Here is an 18,349-nt window from a genome sequence, read left to right on the forward strand (position 1 = left end):
AAAAAAAAAAAAAAAAAAAAAAAAAAAAAAAAAAAGTTATACATCTCAATCAAGATTGAGATGGACAAATGTATAAATTTATCATGTAAATTATACTTCAATAAAGTTGATTTTTAAAAAGTAGCTCATAGCATCACTCTTAAAAACAATCCCTGCTTGATTCATGGGGTTGAGTATATACATCTTATGGTACTAGCCCTGTCCTTCCTGGCTTGAGGTGGCTACCTTTGTTATAACCATTTTCTTTTCTATTTTCCCTCTTTACATACCCACTGGAGAGCAAGTGAAGTGGAAATAGTAGTAACATACTATTTTTGCTGTTTAGAGTATGATAAGAGTTTTATAGAGGAGGAGCATATATGGCAATTAAGAGAAGTATATAATGAGCCCCCATGTAACCAGCACCCAGATTAAACAGTTATCAATTCATGGCCAGTCTTGCCGTATGCTCATACATACTGTGTATTTTGAAGCAAATCCCAGATACCATGTCATTTCATATGTAAATATTTCAATTGTTTAGCTCTAAAAGGTAAGGACTCTTTTTAACATAATTACAGTACCGTTATCAGAGCAAATAAAAATAATAGTTACGCACTTTGGGAGGCCCAGGCGGGTGGATCACCTGAGGTCAGGAGATCGAGACCATCCTGGCTAACACGGTGAAACCCCGTCTCTACTAAAAATACAAAAAATTAGCCGGGCGTGGTGGCGGGCGCCCGTAGTCCCAGCTACTCGGGAGGCTGAGGCAGGAGAATGGCGTGAACCCAGGAGGCAGAGCTTGCAGTGAGCTGAGATCGCGCCAGTGCACTCCAGCCTGGGGGACAACAGTGAGACTTTGTCTCAAAAAATAATAATAAAATAACAATAATAATAATACTTACAAAATACTCTGTGTTCATATGTCCTCGATTATGTCCTGATTTTTTTTTTTTTTTTTTTTTTTTTTTTTTTTTTTTGAGACAGAGTCTTGCTCTGTCTCCCAGGCTGGAGTGCAGTGGTGCGATCTCGGGCAACCTCTGTCTTGGTTCAAGTGATTCTCCTGCCTCAACCTCCCGAGTAGCTGGGATTACAGGCCCACGCCACCACACCCAGCTATTTTTTGTATTTTTAGTAGAGACGGAGCTTCACCATGTTGGCAAGGCTGGTCTCTAACTCCTGACCTCAGGTAATCCACCCGCCTTGGCCTCCCAAAGTGCTGGGATTACAGGCATGAATCACTGGGCCCGGCCTATGTCCTAATTTTTTATAATGTGTTCAAATCAGGATCTCAATAATGTCCATACCTTCCCAATGATTGAAATGTTTTTTGTCTCTTTTAATCTGTTCCCCACCCCCTCCTTTTTTTTTCCTTGCAATATTATATCCCTATTGTTGTCCTTTAACATCTTCTGCCCTCCTGGTTTACTGTAAATTGGTAATTAGTAGATCTGAAGATTTGATAGGATTATGAGTCTGTCTGTCTGAATTACTGTCATGAGTATTCCATAAGTAGAATATGAAGTATAGAAAGCAAAATTGTGTCACCATGCTAATTCTCCCGTACACTGCTCTAGACACTGGAGATACAAAGAAGTAAACAAAACAGAACAAAATCTCCTGCCCTTGTAGACTTTTACATTCTAGTGTATGTTTTCCTAAACCTTCAGCCCTCTCCATTTTGCTTTCCTCTTGGGTTACAATCAAAGTCCAACACTTTATTTTCTTTTCTTTTTTTTCAGGATCTCGCTCTGTTGCCCAGGCTGGAATGCAGTGGCACAAACAGGGCTTATGTAAGCAGCCTCAACCTCCCAGGCTCAAGTGACCCTCCTACCTAAGCCTCCTGAAGAGCTGGGACTACAGGCATGTGCCACCATGCCTGGCTAATTTTTTTCTATCTTTTTGTAGAAACAAGGTCTCAGTTGCCCAGGCTGGTCTCAAACTCCTGGGCTCAAGCGATCCTCCTGTGTCAGCCTCCCAAAGTGTTGGGATTACAGGCATGAGCCACAGCACCCAGCCCAACACTTGGTTTTCTTGCCAAGACTCTCAATTCCCTTTCCCCCTGCTTTTTCATCATATCCATCTCAGTGCCAGCTATCTGTTTTCTTAGTGCCTACTCCTGAGCACAGGCATGCAGTGCTTATGAAGCTACACACTAGGGCAGATTGTTCTCACCAACTCTGTCTGGGTATCTGCTCAGCATTCCTGTGTTTCACTGAGAACCTCATGACCCCACTCTCTTCAACAACTTCTTACTTGTCGCAGATCCTAATTTCTCACAAATGAGAACTAACCTCAATTCCTAACAAATAACCTCAATTCCTAATTTCCAGGAAAAAAAAACATAATAATTCACAGTTACTCTGTGCCAAGCACTCTTCTAAGTATTTTATGTTACTAACTCAGTGAATCCTTATAATAACCCTAATACAGGCAAAATACTTGGACTAGTGCCAAGCATATAGAAAGTGCTTAGTAATATTTGTTTTTTTGAGACAGAATTTTATTCTGTTGCCCAGGCTGAAAGTGCAGTGGCACAATCACAGCTCACTGCAGCCTCAACTTCCCAGACTCAAGCCATCCTCCCACCTCAGCCTCCCAAGTAGCTGGGATTACAGGTGACAACACCACAACCAGCTAATTTGTAAATTTTTTGTAGAGATGGGGTTTCACCATGTTGCCCAGGCTACTCTTGAACTGCTGGGCTCAAGCATTTCTCCCCCATCTCAGCTTCCCAAAGGGCTGGGATTATGAGTGTGAGCAACCATGCCCAGCTTGCTTAATAAACATTATCTATTATTATCCAGGTATGGTGGCTCACGCCTGCAATCCCAGCGCTTTGGGACACCAAGATGGGCAGATTGCCTGAGGTTGGGAGTTTGAGACCAGCCTGGCTAACATGGTGAAACCCCATCTCTACTAAAAATACAAAAATTAACTGGGCGTGGTGGTGCACGCCTGTAGTCCCAGCTACTCAGGAGGCTGAGGCAGCAGAATTGCTTGAACCTGGGAGATGGAGGTTTCAGTGAGCCAAGATCATGCCACTGCACTCCAGCCTGGGAGGCAAAGACTCCGTCTCAAAAAAGAAAAAAAAAATTATGTATTATTTTATGTTATTAAACTTAATACCCACGATCCCACTCAATAATGTTAGTTCTTAGAGTTACTACAGTACATAATCTAGATACTGCAGATCATTTAGAATGTTCTGCTCTCCGTATGTTTATCTGTCTCATTTCCATACCTCTGTACATGCTGCTGCCTTTGCTTGGATTGTTCCACCTGTCCCTACTGGTGACTTCCTGCTCCTTGAAGAAGACTTCTCCAAGAGGCCTTCTCTGACTGTCTCCACTGTCCCCTCCTGCAGATTAATGTGCCTCTTTTGTTCCTTGTTATATAAATGTACATAGTACTTTGTCTTATTGGCATAACTTTCTCCAGATATAAAGGAGGAAGAAATCCTTTTTACTAAGTGCCTGCTATAATGTCATGCAGTATTTCATTTAATCCCCATGCAGTCCAGTGAGTAGATGGTGGTCTCCTCATTTTATAGCTGAGAAACTTGAGGATGAAAACTGTTAAGTAATTTCTACAAAAGCACATAGCCAGTGAAAATCAGAAACAGAGATTCATTCCCAGGTCCCACTCTAAATTAGCCTGTGTACTTTCAGTTACACCCACACACATTCCTAAATTTAAAACATATTTTAGAAGCTGATGTTTGTTTTGATGGGTGCCACGTTCCTTATGCAAGCATGATTTTGCTTTGAACTTGATGCTCAATGGATGTTCTCTCTGGGTCATGCAAGCATGCTTTTGTTGGATCGGTTTCAAAGATTATTCACATTCACAGTCATGTTTTTCTTTACTGCTATAACTTCTTGAAATAAAAATTTTCTGATTGAATTTATTTGTAATCAGCAACCATTTTATTAGCTAGTAATTGTTTATTTTTATTATTTCTTAGAATCTCATAGTAATATATTTTGTGACACCTAAATTGACTTTTTATTTTCCTTTTTTTTTTTTTTTTTTTTTTGAGACGAAGTCTTGCTCTTGTCCCCAGGCTGTAGTGCAATGGCATGATCTCGGCTCACTGCAACCTCCGCCTCCTGGGTTCAAACGATTCTCCTGCCTCAGTCTCCTGAGTAGCTGGGATTACAGGCACCTGCTACCACGCCCAGCTAATGTTTGTATTTTTAGTAGAGATGGGGTTTCACCATGTTGGCCAGGCTGGTCTACGAACTCCTGACCTCAGGTGATCCACCCACCTCGGCCTCCCAAAGTGCTGGGATTACAGGTGTGAGCCACCGCGCCTCTCCGCTTTTTATTTTCTAGTTATTGAGTATGCACCCGAAAGTTAAAGTTGCCTGATCTATAACTTGTAGGTCAGATATCCAAGTAATACCACTAGTAATTTGAAATCATTTTGCTTACATTTCTTTCACTTCACAACCTTCTAGCCCCTTGTAATTCACATGATAAGGTATATCATAGTCCAAATAAAGTATCACTTAGGGAAAACTAATAACATACAGTAAAATAAGATAACTGCAAATAAGGATAGAATGGAGTAATAACATTACAAATTAGAATAGCATAAAATACAGTTTTTTAGAGTAAGAGAATTACTAATAACTTCATCCTTCCCCTTCACTTACTCCCACATCTAACATTTGGGCAAGGCCTGTTAATTCTGCGTTTAAACATCTCAAATCTGCCCATTTTTCTTCACTGCTGCTTTCACTCTAGTTTAAGCCACCTTCATCTCTTACCTGGAAAGCTACAGTAGTCCCTTAAGTCATCTCCCTCACTCTATATTCCTCACACGCATTCACACTTCTCCTCTCTATAGTCTCCATGCAGGGACCAGATGAACTCTTTAAACCATCAACCAGATAAGCTCTTTAAACCATAAATCACATCTCATCACTCCTTTGCTGAAATAGGTAATGATCTTTTTAAATACTGCATTGACAAAACAGACATAATATATAAATCTGGATTTTTCTTGCTCCAAATTGCTCAAAGTAACACAGTTTAATGCATGAATTTAGCGAGATTTTGAGTCTCCCGTCCAGACTTTTAGGTAATATCACCTGACATAGAGCAATGATAAAGAAAATGTGTTCTGCTGGGCATAGTGGCTCACGTCCATAATCCCAGTGCTTTGGGAGGCTGAGATGGGAGGTTTGCTCAAGACCAGAAGTTCAAAACCAGCCTGGGCAAAATAGTGAGACCCTGACTCTACAAGTAAAAATTTAAAAATTAGATGTGCTGACATATGCCTTTAGTCCCAGCTACTCAAGAGGCTGAGGTGAGAGGATCATCTGAGCCCAGGGGTTTGAGGGTACAGAAAGATATGATCACCCACTATACTCCAGCTTGGGCAACAGAGCAAGACCCTGTCTCTAAACAAAAAAGAAAATGTGTTTTTTTTTTTTTTTACAAAACACGCCTCACAATATCCAAACTGCCATTAACTGGACAACTGCCCATTTGGTTGGAGCAGAAAGCAAATTCGCCTACATTCTAGTGATAGAAACAATGTGATTAGAACTTTAGAAATTCAATTCTTACAGATCTGGATCTAACTATAGTAGTGGTACCATAAATTTCATAGCTGTACCCCTGAAGAAAGGATTTAAGAATGCCAAATGAAAAGTTTTCTGTTAAAAGAAGTAAATCTTACACAGGGGAAAAAAATAATAACAGTTGTTAAATATAGGAGGGCATACAAAAAAGTGAGTAGGATCATAATATATTAATATAAACCTAAGTATAGTTGTGCATATTCATTAATGTTTCAGTCTAAATCAGTTCATCTGAGCCAGTATCAAGACTTTCATATTCTGTAAAATATATTCTGTCCTTTGATGCTAGGTTAATGAAAATACCAGGATTCTTAAGTAGGGGAAAAACGTACACACATTTGCATGATGTTGATGTGTCATTACCAAGTAAAAGCACACATATTTTCATTTCATTTTAATTGTAATATGTCATTGCTTAATGAAATACATGTTTATACCTTTAAAGAGATATTTATCAGCCACTCAGAGTTTACTAAATTTAAAGATGTTCAGACTCTGGATTAGCTAATTTCTCTTTGTTACTAAGAGGTTGATTATCCTTAGTCAGCATCCTGAATCCCATCCCTCCCCAATTCTGAAACTCAGTAAAAGAAGAAAAAAGAGAAGCTATGCATAAGCCCACAGTTAGAGTAAAAAATAGGTCAAACTCCTCCTCTCACATGATCCTTTTATTGGTTCCTCCAACCTATTCTGCATTCCTGAGTCTCTGTCTCTGTCGCCCAGGCTGTACTGCAGTAGCGCGATCTCGGCTCACTGCAAGCTCCGCCTCCCGGGTTCACGCCATTCTCCTGCCTCAGCCTCCTGAGTAGCTGGGACTACAGGCGCCTGCGACCGCGCCCGGCTAATTTTTTGTAGTTTTAGTAGAGAAAATTTTTAGTAGAGTTTCGCCGTGTTAGCCAGGATGGTCTCGACCTCCTGACCTTGTGATCCGCCCGCCTCGGCCTCCCAAAGTGCTGGGATTACAGGCATAAGCCACTCACTGCGCCCGGCCTCCTTTTTTTTTAAATCATCGTGGTACATTCACTTATTCCCCTTTTTACTGTGAGCCCTTTAAGCTTGATAACTACTGCGCAACTGTCACAGATGCTGCAACTGTCATAGGTTCTGCAAGTTTGCTTCTAGATTCTTAAATGCATTTAGTTTATGATGGCTTTAAGTATTAATCATGGCTTCTGATTCAAACCCAGCCTTTGAGGATACTCTTCGAGGTAAGAAATTTATCAAAAGAAATTTCATGCCCTACCCTTGGCGTTAATTTTTTTTTTTTGCTATGCTACACTTAACAATGAGATGGCTACTAACTCATAATCAGTAATATATCGTGTCATTGTAAGTACTCAAGTACTTTTTGACCATGTTTCAGATAGTTTTTCAGTAATAGTAACGCCATTAAACCTCCTTACCTGCTTTTCTCATGCTGTATATCTTTGCCAGCTGACAACGAATAGGGGGTTCAGTTTGAATCTGGAATAGATCTTTTTCTCAGCAAAGGTGATAAAACTAGTACCTCCATGTTTTAATGAACTTTCTTATAGTTCGGGCTCTCATGTGTGAAATTTTTACCAAAACTACAGATACGAGGAACAGCTAATCTTTGATAAATGTTTCTTAGATTTGCTTAATCTAAGAATATTCTTTAAAATTTTTTCTTATTTTTGTACTTTTCAGAAGCAACCTTTTTCATTATTTAGATAATATCGTGTAATTAACTCTTTTAATTAAAGCAGCCGGGTGTGGTGGCCAATGCCTATAATCACAGCACTTTAGGAGGCTGAGGTAGGTGGATGGCTTGAGTCCAGGAGTTCAAGACCAGCCTCAACAACGTGGCAAAACCCTGTCTCTAAAATAAAATTTAAAATAAATAAAATTTTCCCCAATCTTTATTTCAGCTCCAGTGTGCTGCTCTGCTCGTTACAACCTAGCAATTTTGGCCTTTTTTGGTTTCTTCATTGTGTATGCATTACGTGTGAATCTGAGTGTTGCGTTAGTGGATATGGTAGATTCAAATACAACTTTAGAAGATAATAGAACTTCCAAGGCGTGTCCAGAGCATTCTGCTCCCATAAAAGTTCATCATAATCAAACGGTAGGTGCTATTTTTTAAGGAAACAATTTTAATTATTCTAAAATACTTGCAAGTAAACATATTAAAAGGTCTTTTTTCATCTTACAGAAACCACACTTTGTTTATGTATAGTCTGAATTACTTTCTTTTTGTGTTTTCCCAGGAACTGATTGGGCAATAACTTGTAACTATAGCTACTAGTGCTATGCCATAATACACCTTGATCTGTTTGAGAAGTAGTTCTTCCATTTCCTCTGTAAACATACCATGCTTGAAGAAAATTTGGAAAAACCAGTTTTATAAAACATAAAATTAAACTGTTTTAAATTTTCTAAATAGCTTTTATAGGCATATTATTTATAACCCTATCACTTATAGGGTTACAGCTACAAGAGAGTTTAGGTAATCTCAGTTGCAAGATGAAAAATAAGAACTGGCCAGTTTCTTAGGACATTCTTTTCTGAATGTACACATGCCTAACCTAAGCTACATAAGTCATTTTGCTTGCCTTATGTTATAGTGGAATTGATAAATGTGTGTTCATCATTTGTTTATAATTAAGTTATATACACTTCATTTTATGTTGCTTATCACACAAGGAGATAGTACAGAAAGAAAAGCTAGTATTCTTTTTAGAAGCACATTTTCAGGCTGGGCGCAGTGGCTCATGCCTGTAATCCCAGCACTTTGGGAGGCTGAGGCGGGTGGATCACCTGAGGTCAGGAGTTCAAGACCAGCCTGGCCAACATGGTGAAACCTTGTCTCTACTAAAAATACAAAAATTAGCTGGGCGTGGTAGCACACACCTATATTCCCAGCTACTCAGGAGGCTGAGGTAGGAGAATTGCTTGAACCTGGGAGGTGGAGTTTGCAGTGAGCCAAGATCATGCCATTCCACTCCAGCCTGGGCAACAAGAGCAAGACTCCGTCTCAAAAAAAAAAAAAAAAAAAAAAAAAAAAAAAACATATATTTCTCACCCATTTCTCAGTGCTCACAAAGGTGCTAGTTCAGACTTAGGTGAATCTCCTCTATCATTTACAAGCAGAGCATTCAAGCAGGAAAGAGGATTTCTCTCTAAACAAAATAAATCTCTCCAAAAATCTTTCTATATGACTTTAATAATGTTGCTGAGTAACATTTGGGTACACATCACTCACTTTCTCCACTCCAACCTGTGACCTTCAGGGACAATACTGCTGGACTATGCATGAAATCCTAGAATTCCACAGATAAACTTCTAATTGGTACCCTAAATAAGGGAAAGTATGAGTTTGCTTTGTGTCTTTTTCTTTGCAAAGTGCTTTTGTTGACCCTGCTACTTATCTTCATCTGCCTTGTATCAACAGTAGAAAGAAATCCTGGAATGGTTCTTGACATGTTGGCTTGGTTATACAGCTACACTGCATTAAAGATGTCAGATACTCATATCAGTCACTAAATCTTCATTAGTACCTTACTATGCACTGCTACTAATGAAAACACAGGTTCTGGCCGGGCGCGGTGGCTCAAGCCTGTAATCCCAGCACTTTGGGAGGCCGAGACGGGCGGATCACAAGGTCAGGAGATCAAGACCATCCTGGCTAACCCAGTGAAACCCCGTCTCTACTAAAAAATACAAAAAACTAGCCGGGCGAGGTGGTGGGCTCCTATAGTCCCAGCTACTCGGGAGGCTGAGGCAGGAGAATGGCATGAACCCTAAAGGCGGAGCTTGCAGTGAGCTGAGATCCGGCCACTGCACTCCAGTTTGGGCGACAGAGCAAGACTCCCTCTCAAAAAAAAAAGAAAACACAGGTTCTACTCATATGAAGTTTGTGGCTTGATTTAAATTCTTGCTCTTTGGTATAGTTCCATATGCTTGTTTAAGTGCTTGGTCTGAAATGGGGAGATATTGTTAATATTTATATGTATGCATGTTAATAGCCAACATTAACTGTGCATCAAGCCTTATTTTATGTGCCTATTTCATTTCCTCTTCCCAGATCACACATTCGGTAAGTAGTAGAGCTAAGATTAAAACCAAGCCTGGTTCCCAAAGCCTAGCTCAGCCTCTACAGTTTTCTGTTTAATAGCTTTCTGGATTAAGCCTGTGACTCTTTTTTTGGGAGGGGGAGGCAGTGCCGGGGGAGACAGCAGCCTCCCAAGCCATAGTAGGCTCAGAGACACCAAAGCCTTTTTTGTGATTCTTTTGTGAGCCTTCTTGGTCATAGTTATTACAAAGCTATCTGCAGCACATCCTGCAGTCTAGTTTTATAAAATTGTAAGCCTTCTTGAAGTTTACAACTGTCAGTTCTTTTTCATTCACTTCTACATACTGTATGTCTATATTGTTTTTTCTTTGTTTTTTGTTTTTTGTTTTTTTTTTGAGACGAAGTCTCACTGTCTCCCAGGCTGGAGTGCAGTAGCGCGATCTCGGCTCACTGCAAGCTCCGCCTCCCGGTTCACGCCATTCTCCTGCCTCAGCCTTCCAAGTAGCTGGGACTACAGGCACCCGCCACCATGCCTGGCTAATTTTTTGTAATTTTAGTAGAGACGGGGTTTCACCGTGTTAGCCAGGATGGTCTCCATCTCCTGACCTCGTGATCCGCCCACCTTGGCCTCCCACAGTGCTGGGATTACAGGCATGAGCCACCGCGCCCGGCCTGTGTGTCTATATTGTTATGACTCACCCACCTACTAGAAAGTTTGCATGTTCTTCAGTCCAAAATAGTGGTTCAAGATCTCATTTATATGTACTTGCATACCAGTAAGAGAAAAGAGCTGTTGCGTGAAGGTCTTAAAGGATTGTTTTATTCTCTTCTGATATTTGTAGGGTAAGAAGTACCAGTGGGATGCAGAAACTCAAGGATGGATTCTCGGTTCCTTTTTTTATGGCTACATCATCACACAGATTCCTGGAGGATATGTTGCCAGCAAAATAGGGGGGAAACTGCTGCTAGGATTTGGGATCCTTGGCACTGCTGTCCTCACCCTGTTCACTCCTATTGCTGCAGATTTAGGAGTTGGACCACTCATTGTACTCAGAGCACTAGAAGGACTAGGAGAGGTAATTTCCTTTTCTCTCTTGTTTTACTTCTTACCCTGTGTCTCCTTCTCTTCTTCTTAAACATATCATTCTTTGGTATGAATATGAACCAAAAAATAACATTGGATGATAACAGGGGTTTATTTTTTAGAGAAAGGACTAACTAGAAAATTACCTGAATAGATTTTGTTTGTGGTAAATGAGGTATCTAATAGGAGCACCCCAAAATTGGAAACTGTACTCAAAAACCAGAGAAAACATTTTTCCAGAAGAGACTTCATAGCTCATACTTTAGGAGAGAAGAAAATAAACCACTAATAAATGGTTAAGATAGGCTGGGTGTGGTGGCTCATGCCTGTAAGCCGAGGTGGGCAGATCACTTGAGGTCAGGAGTTTGAGACCAGCCTGGCCAACATGGTGAAACCCTGTCTCTGCTAAAAGTAAAAAAATTAGCCGGGCATGGTGGTACACACCTGTAATCGCAGCTACTCGGGAGGATGAAGTGGGAGAATCACTTGAACCCAGGAGGCAGAGGTTGCAGTGAGCCACGATTGCTCCACTGCACTCCAGTGTGGACGACAGCAAGTCTCCGTCTCAAAAGAAAAAAAATGGTTAAGATTGGCCATCATTACCTCTTATACTCTTGCCACAGTTCTGTTCTATCATTGATGCCCAGGTCTGAAACATTTTACACAATAGACTGTTGAGTTGCATTGAATTTCTTTTTTATCACTTATTCTTTTATTTTTTCTGGTCTTGTAACTTAGAGACAAATATTTTATTATTTTATATAACTATCTCAATTTAGTTCTATGATTCTGGTGATTAATTTTTGGCTCTTTTATTTCCCTCCTCTTAATAGTTTTATCATTTTTTAAAATTTTGATTCTTGTCTTTCTTTTCTGTCTCACTTTTCTTTTGTATTACATCATGTGTACCCCCATACTTAATAATTTTCACTTTTCCTTTATAACGTTGAACTTCTACCTCTGAAACCCAGGGAAAGGTGTATTTTGATCTCTTGCATTTCTTTAATTCAAGCAAGATAATGGCCACTGGGCTTGGTGTAGAGCATGAAGATTATTTTAAGTAGCAGCGTATCATGCTGTTGGAATAAACACTGGACCAGAGTTTGAATAATAGCTCTATTGTATCTAACAGTGAAACTTAGGTAAGCTCTAATCTCTAGACCTCAGTTCCGTCATTTTTTAAACTGGGACTAAAATACCTTCCCTGTTTTCAGTCACAGGATAGATATAAAATTCATATGGTGATAAGGATTGCTAGAATACTTTGCCAGGTACTATTTAAAGATGTTTCATTCATCTGAATGTTTTTATTTTGTTCTTATCAATAGAGATCTATTAAAGTAAACCCTTCCTGATCACAAAATTAAAATTACTCCTCTATTACCAGGTTCCTATTCTTCTTGACAAAGTAAAATATACTTAAATCTAGCATATTTTCTCTGATCCTAGTATTGAATCTCCTTCCTGAATGTATTACCATATTTTACTTCCAGTTTATGCCACTAATTTAACATTACGACATATTGATCATATTACTACTGTTATCTCAGGTGACGTTTTATTTCCTTTTTTTTTCTAGTTTTTGAGATGGAGTCTCGCTCTGTCGCCCAGGCTGGAGTGCAATGGCACGATCTCGGCTCACTGCAACCTCCGCCTCCCGAGTTCAAACAATTTTCCTTCCTCAGCCTCCCAAGTAGATGAGATTACAGGCACGTGCCACCACGCCTGGCTAATTTTTGTATTTTTAGTAGAGACGGGGTTTCACCATATTGGCCAGGCTGGTCTCGAACTTCTGACATCAAGTGATCTGCCCGCCTCAACCTCCCAAAGTGCTGGGATTACAGGCGTGAGCCACCATGTCCGGCCAACAACTAAATAGAATTTAAGTTGTGTTTATACTCAGGTTCTCTCATCCTTCTTCATCCCTCCAGTATGTATCACAGATGCATTTCCTCATTCATAAAGGACACTTAGATTACTATCTTTCTTTCCTGCCATCTGATTCACCATAAATATACCTACATTGTCCCTAGGTTTTATAATAAAGTTTTCTACAACATAATGTCTGTGGGCATTTCCAAACATCTTAAGTTTTCTTCTATAATGATTCATCCTGTGGATGCTCCATGACATAGATTCTTACTGATTTGCAGTGTATCTAAGTCATCTTTGCCTTCCATTGGTATTACGTTTTTTAATTCCTTTTTTTGTTTGTTTGTTTTTGGTTTTGAAAGAGTCAGCAGAAAGTATAAAGTATTAAAACATTTATTCTCTTCTCCACTAATAATAGCACTAGCTACCATTTATCTTTACAACAATTATGCAACTGCCTTGAAGTTCAAGGAGGTTAACTAATCTTTCTGAAGTGGCACAGAGAGTGTCCAAGGAGAGCTGTTCTCTCTCACTCTCCTGTGGTATCTCCTCATTTAACCAGTCTCTATGAAACTGCCTCTTTCCACATCTCATTACCTCTCCGTGTCAGTAATTGGCATCTACTAGGCTCGTTATTGCAGGAAAAAAAAGAAAAAAGGCTGTAAACATGCTAATTGAATTAATCCTTTTTTTAATAGGACTGTTTTTCCAGTTGGTTGTCAACTTGAATTTTTTTTCAGTATCCCAAAGTATTAGCTCAGTATTTTTTAAAGTTATAACTTAGTAATGTTCCTTTCATTCAGGGGATTAATAAAGTGAATGAGTAAAATTAACCTTGAGCTTGATCCCTTTATGTCCTCACTCAGTACAATTATTTTAGATTTATTGTAAACCTTATCTTGTCATCTTCAAACCAGTTCCAAAATCCATGAACCTTTGGGGAGTTTTACTTTTTTTTTTTTTTTAAGAGATAGGGTCTCACTATGTTGCCCAGGCTGATCTCAAACTCCTGGGCTCAAGCAATCCTCCTGCCTTGGCCTCCCAAAGTGCTGGGATTATAGGCATGAGCCACCACACCCAGCCCTCAAATTCTGAAAATATTTCATTTTAAGGTATTTTCACTTAACACTATAAAAATATCTCACTTCATGGAACCTGATTCTGGTTTTATTCTTATCCAGAAAATGCTTTTGTAGCAAAATACTTAACTTATGTTAAAACATTAACAAAACTACCTTACATTTCATCAGAAATATCATGTTCCCTTCTCTCAGGGTGTTACATTTCCAGCCATGCATGCCATGTGGTCTTCTTGGGCTCCCCCTCTTGAAAGAAGCAAGCTTCTTAGCATTTCATATGCAGGTGAGATAACAATTATCAAATTTTGCTGTAATATGTTATGTATATATCAACCTTGGGGAAAAAGTGCCTGCATACCAGAATAATGCAGTGTCGGATTGGATGCCCCTTTGGGGAGAACATTAAGTTTCAGTAGTACAACTTTATTACCAATTTTTCTCTTTGGCTCAACAACTTATAGTAATGTGGCTTAATTGACTAATGTCATTTTCCCCATCTACCATCATCTATTTCAAAGTATGTTGCCTTTTCAGATATTGGTATAAAGATGCTCTTTTTGTTTCTTTTTCTGTTTACTTTTTTGGGGTTTTAAAATTTATTTTGCTTGTTTAGAGATGCTTTTAATAAAAGGAAAAAAAGGCCAGTAGCTAGAAAATGGAATGTTTTTTTGTCCTTAAATTGTGATTTCTGTTTTGGTTAACTAATGAATGTATCATGATTCTCAACCCCTCTCTTCATGCGTCTTTTTTCTATGCATCTTTATTTGCCATCATTTTGATCTACAGGTGAGATAACATGAGTTTTATATATGTGAATTATAATTTTACCAGATTGCATAAGATATTCTAGCCTTTCTTTCATTGACTGAATTAAAATTTTTCCACCTGACTGCTTTTTAAATATAGTAGTTGAGAAAAGGCCTCTCTGTGGTACTTTTAAGCTAAAATCTGAAGGATAACAACAAACCATTCATGCAGGGAGAAGAGCATTTCAGCCAATCAGAACAGCATGTACGAGGGCACTCAGGCAAGAAATAACATAAAGGTTTAAACAAATGGAAAACTACTTTGCGTCACTAGAACTCAGTGAGTAGGGAGGATAATGGCATAAGATGAGGTTAGAGAAAGAGATAAGAGTCGGGTTATATCAGGTCTTATAGACTACAGGAAAGAATGTAGATTGTTTTTTAAGAGGCATGATTCCATTACATTTTAAGATGATTATTCTTGCAGCTATGTGGAGATTGACATGAGAAATCTGATGATAGATTCAAGAACAGGTACTGTCTAAGGTTCCCCTTTACCTATTGAATAAATCCCAAACTCCTTGCACTAAGGGCAAGATTCTTTACAGTCTTCACTGCTTTATTGCAGCTAGCCTTATATCTCTGGCAGACAGTGCCTAGCTTGGAGTAGGTACTCAGTAACTGTTCCACTGTCCAACCTGTTTTTCCAGCTTTATCTTCTTTTTCTTTCCTTTACCCAAATGAAGTTCCCAAGCCTCCTACTCTCTGCTTTCCTGCTTCCATTCCTTTGCTTGTCCTGTTACATTACCTCTGTATCTTTTTTCTAATCTTGTTTCTATGGGACCAAATGTTAGGCTTTTTTTTTTTTTAGACAGGGTCTCACTCCAGGCTGGGGTGCAGTGGCACAGTTGCCGCTCACTGCAGCCTCAACAGCTGAAGCGATCCTCCCACCTCAGCCTCCCAAGTAGCTAAGTAGCTGGTACTACAAGCGTGCGCCACCACCATGCCCAGATAATTTTTGTATTTTTAGTACAGATAGTAGTTTGCCATATTGCCCAGGCTGGTCTCAAACTTCTAGGCTCAGGTGATCCACCCACGTCAGCCTCCCAAAGTGTAGGGATTACCGGCATGAGCCACTGTGCCCAGCCTGTTACCCATCATCTGTAAGCAGTAGACCTGTCTGTCCTATCTTTGTTTCTCTCTTTCCAAAGTTTATAAAATAGTCTTATGTGTTGTTCTAGGAGCACAGCTTGGGACAGTAATTTCTCTTCCTCTTTCTGGAATAATTTGCTACTACATGAATTGGACTTATGTCTTCTACTTTTTTGGTAAGTTTAAATTTTTAGCTGAATTATAATGTAACAAATTCAAAATGTAATAATAGTAGCCTAATAATGTGTTAAAAATATATCTTCCAAATTACTGAAACAGAGTTCTAAAACATTTCCTGATAACCTGTTTTTCAAGTTGGTGTGGTTTACTTGACCTATTTGCATTATGACCTGATGTTCGTTTTGGAATATTTCTCAGTAGAAATGACTCTTGATCCTGGACTTAAATAGTACATTTGCTATCAAAAAAATCACTGTCTTGGGTATTTTAAGTTTCTTCTCAAGCAAAGTAGGATGTTCTCACTTGGTAGTTTTAATGTTTGTTTGTTTGTTTGTTTGTTTTTTTCGTTTTACTTAGTCCCAAGGCATTTTATTTCTCAGTTTCCTTGGCAGCATGATACACATTTTTAATAAATTAGATTTTCACATAGACATATCATGCAAGAAATGTATCTGCAATCAAAATTTAAAAATCAACTAACAAAAGCAGGCACCTTTGGAAATATGTAGATTGTGGAAATATATCTTCAAAAAGGTTTGTCTGGTAGACCCTGATAGGCAAAGTCATGGTTAAAAGTTGTTTTCTTCTGGCGGGGCTGTGGCTCACACCTGTAATCCCAGCACTTTGGGAGGCCAAGGCGGGTGGATCACGAGGTCAGGAGTTCAAGACCAGCCTGGCCAACATGGTGGAACCCCGTCTCTACTCAAAATACAAAAATTAGCCGGGTGTGGTGGCATGTGCCTGTAGTCCCAGCTACTCAGGAGGCTGAGACAGTAGAGTTGCTTGAACCCAGCAGGCAGAGATGGCAGTGAGCTGAGATCACGTCACTGCACTCCAGCGTGTGCGACAGAGCAAAGACTCTATCTCCAAAAAAAAAAAAAAAAAGTTGTTTTCTTCAAAATGTATAAGCAATAATACAGTTATAGCAATTATCCCATTAAATTGAATCCAAACTGAAGTCAGTTTTACATTGAATTTATAGTTACATAATTTTTTCAAGATATGTAAAAGTTGTTGGTGGTGCATTCTAATTTTGTGTTTTTGTTTTGTTTTGTTTTTTATTTGATACATTCTAATTTTATCTAACTATTATTTTTCTATTTTAAGGTACTATTGGAATATTTTGGTTTCTTTTGTGGATCTGGTTAGTTAGTGACACACCACAAAAACACAAGAGAATTACCCATTGTGAAAAGGAATACATTCTTTCATCATTAAGAAATCAGGTATGGACTTTGACACATTTTAAAAATAATGTCAGAACCTTTTTTTCTTCAGAATTAAGATATCAAAATAGATATCTTAATTTTAAAATAGATATTCCTATCCAAAGATATCTATTTTCAAAATAGATATTCCTATTGTGCATGCTCTAGACAAAGTAGAATAGGCAAATGAAATAAATATCCAAAGTATTGTCTGGCTGGGTGCAGTGACTCACACTTGTAATCCCAGTACTTTGGGGAGGTCTAGGTGGGAGGATCATTTGAGGTTAGGAGACTAGCCTAGTCAACATAGTGAGACCCTTTCTCTACAAAACATTTAAAACATTTTAAAATATTTTAAAATACATAAAATATTGTCTGAAGAATTTCAGTTCTTTCATTTTTTATAGAAAGTATAGTTTTATAAACTATAAAAAATATTTTTAAGTCATTTTCCACCTTTTAGTGTAGTGATTATCAAATAAGTCTTAAGTTTGTTTTTTCCACTTGATTGGTAGAAAATAAAATGTGTTATTCATGAAAGGATTCTCATTCTGACCATTAGTTGTTAGAAAACCAACTAGTGTGTTTACACAGTTGTGCATCCCAAATCTGAAAATTTTGAATCCAAAATACTCTGAAATCCAAAAGTTTTTGAGAACCTACATGATGCTCAAAGGAAATGCTCATTGGAGCATTTCAGAGTTCAGATTTTTGGATTTTAAGATTTAGGATGCCTGGCCAGCTGTGATGGCTCACTCCTGTAATCCTAGCACTTTGGGAGGCTGAGGCAGGCGGATCGCCTGAGGTCAGGAGTTCAAGACCAACCTGGCCAACATGACAAAACCCCGTCTCTACTAAAAATACAAAAATTAGCTGGGCATGGTGGCACACACCTGTAGTCCCAGCTACTCAGGAGGCTGAGACAGGAGAATTCCTTGAACACAGGAGGTGGAGGTTGCAGTGAGCTGAGATGTGGCCACTGCACTCCAGCCTGGGCAACAGACCGAGACTCCGTCTCAAAAAGAAAAACAAGATTTAGGATGCTTAACTGGGAAAGTATGTGATACAAATATTCTAAAATCCAAAATCCGAAACACTTCTGGTTCCAAGCATTTCAGACAAGGGATGTTGGACCCGTATCTATATTTTTAAACAAGTGTCATTAAAGAAAGAGAACAGCACATTTATTATGATATAATATTATTTTATCATATACATCTGTTTGTTCTTCTAGAGTAAGTCTTTAGAAAAAAATGTATATCTTATTAAAACCAGATTTCAATCACTTAAGCACAAAGGCAAATCAGAAATAAAAGTCTATCATAATTTAATATACTAAATTCTCAAACCATGGAAACAAAATGTTTGCCTTTTGAGTAGAATAAAAGAAGAACATAAAACATTAGGAAAGACTAAAATATA

General features: G+C 38.7%; 1 protein-coding gene across 4 annotated transcripts in view; it reads left to right on the top strand.

Annotated features, from left to right (window-relative positions):
* Window positions 1–18,349, top strand: part of SLC17A5 (solute carrier family 17 member 5) — a 60,806-nt gene that overhangs the window by 2,331 nt on the left and 40,126 nt on the right. For 2 of the 4 annotated variants that reach the window (XM_017871329.1, XM_017871331.1), the window contains exons 2-6: window positions 7,463–7,659; window positions 10,449–10,682; window positions 13,837–13,924; window positions 15,629–15,715; window positions 16,827–16,945. In XM_017871329.1, coding sequence (XP_017726818.1) covers window positions 7,463–7,659; window positions 10,449–10,682; window positions 13,837–13,924; window positions 15,629–15,715; window positions 16,827–16,945 — 725 coding nt within the window. Of the gene's footprint in view, window positions 1–6,602; window positions 6,782–7,462; window positions 7,660–10,448; window positions 10,683–13,836; window positions 13,925–15,628; window positions 15,716–16,826; window positions 16,946–18,349 lie in introns of those variants that run through there. The other 2 variants (XM_017871330.1, XM_017871332.1) reach the window with 2 other exon arrangements.

This window comes from Rhinopithecus bieti, unplaced genomic scaffold, assembly GCF_001698545.2.
Source record: "Rhinopithecus bieti isolate Rb0 unplaced genomic scaffold, ASM169854v2 scaffold_4709, whole genome shotgun sequence".
NCBI lineage: Eukaryota > Metazoa > Chordata > Mammalia > Primates > Cercopithecidae > Rhinopithecus > Rhinopithecus bieti.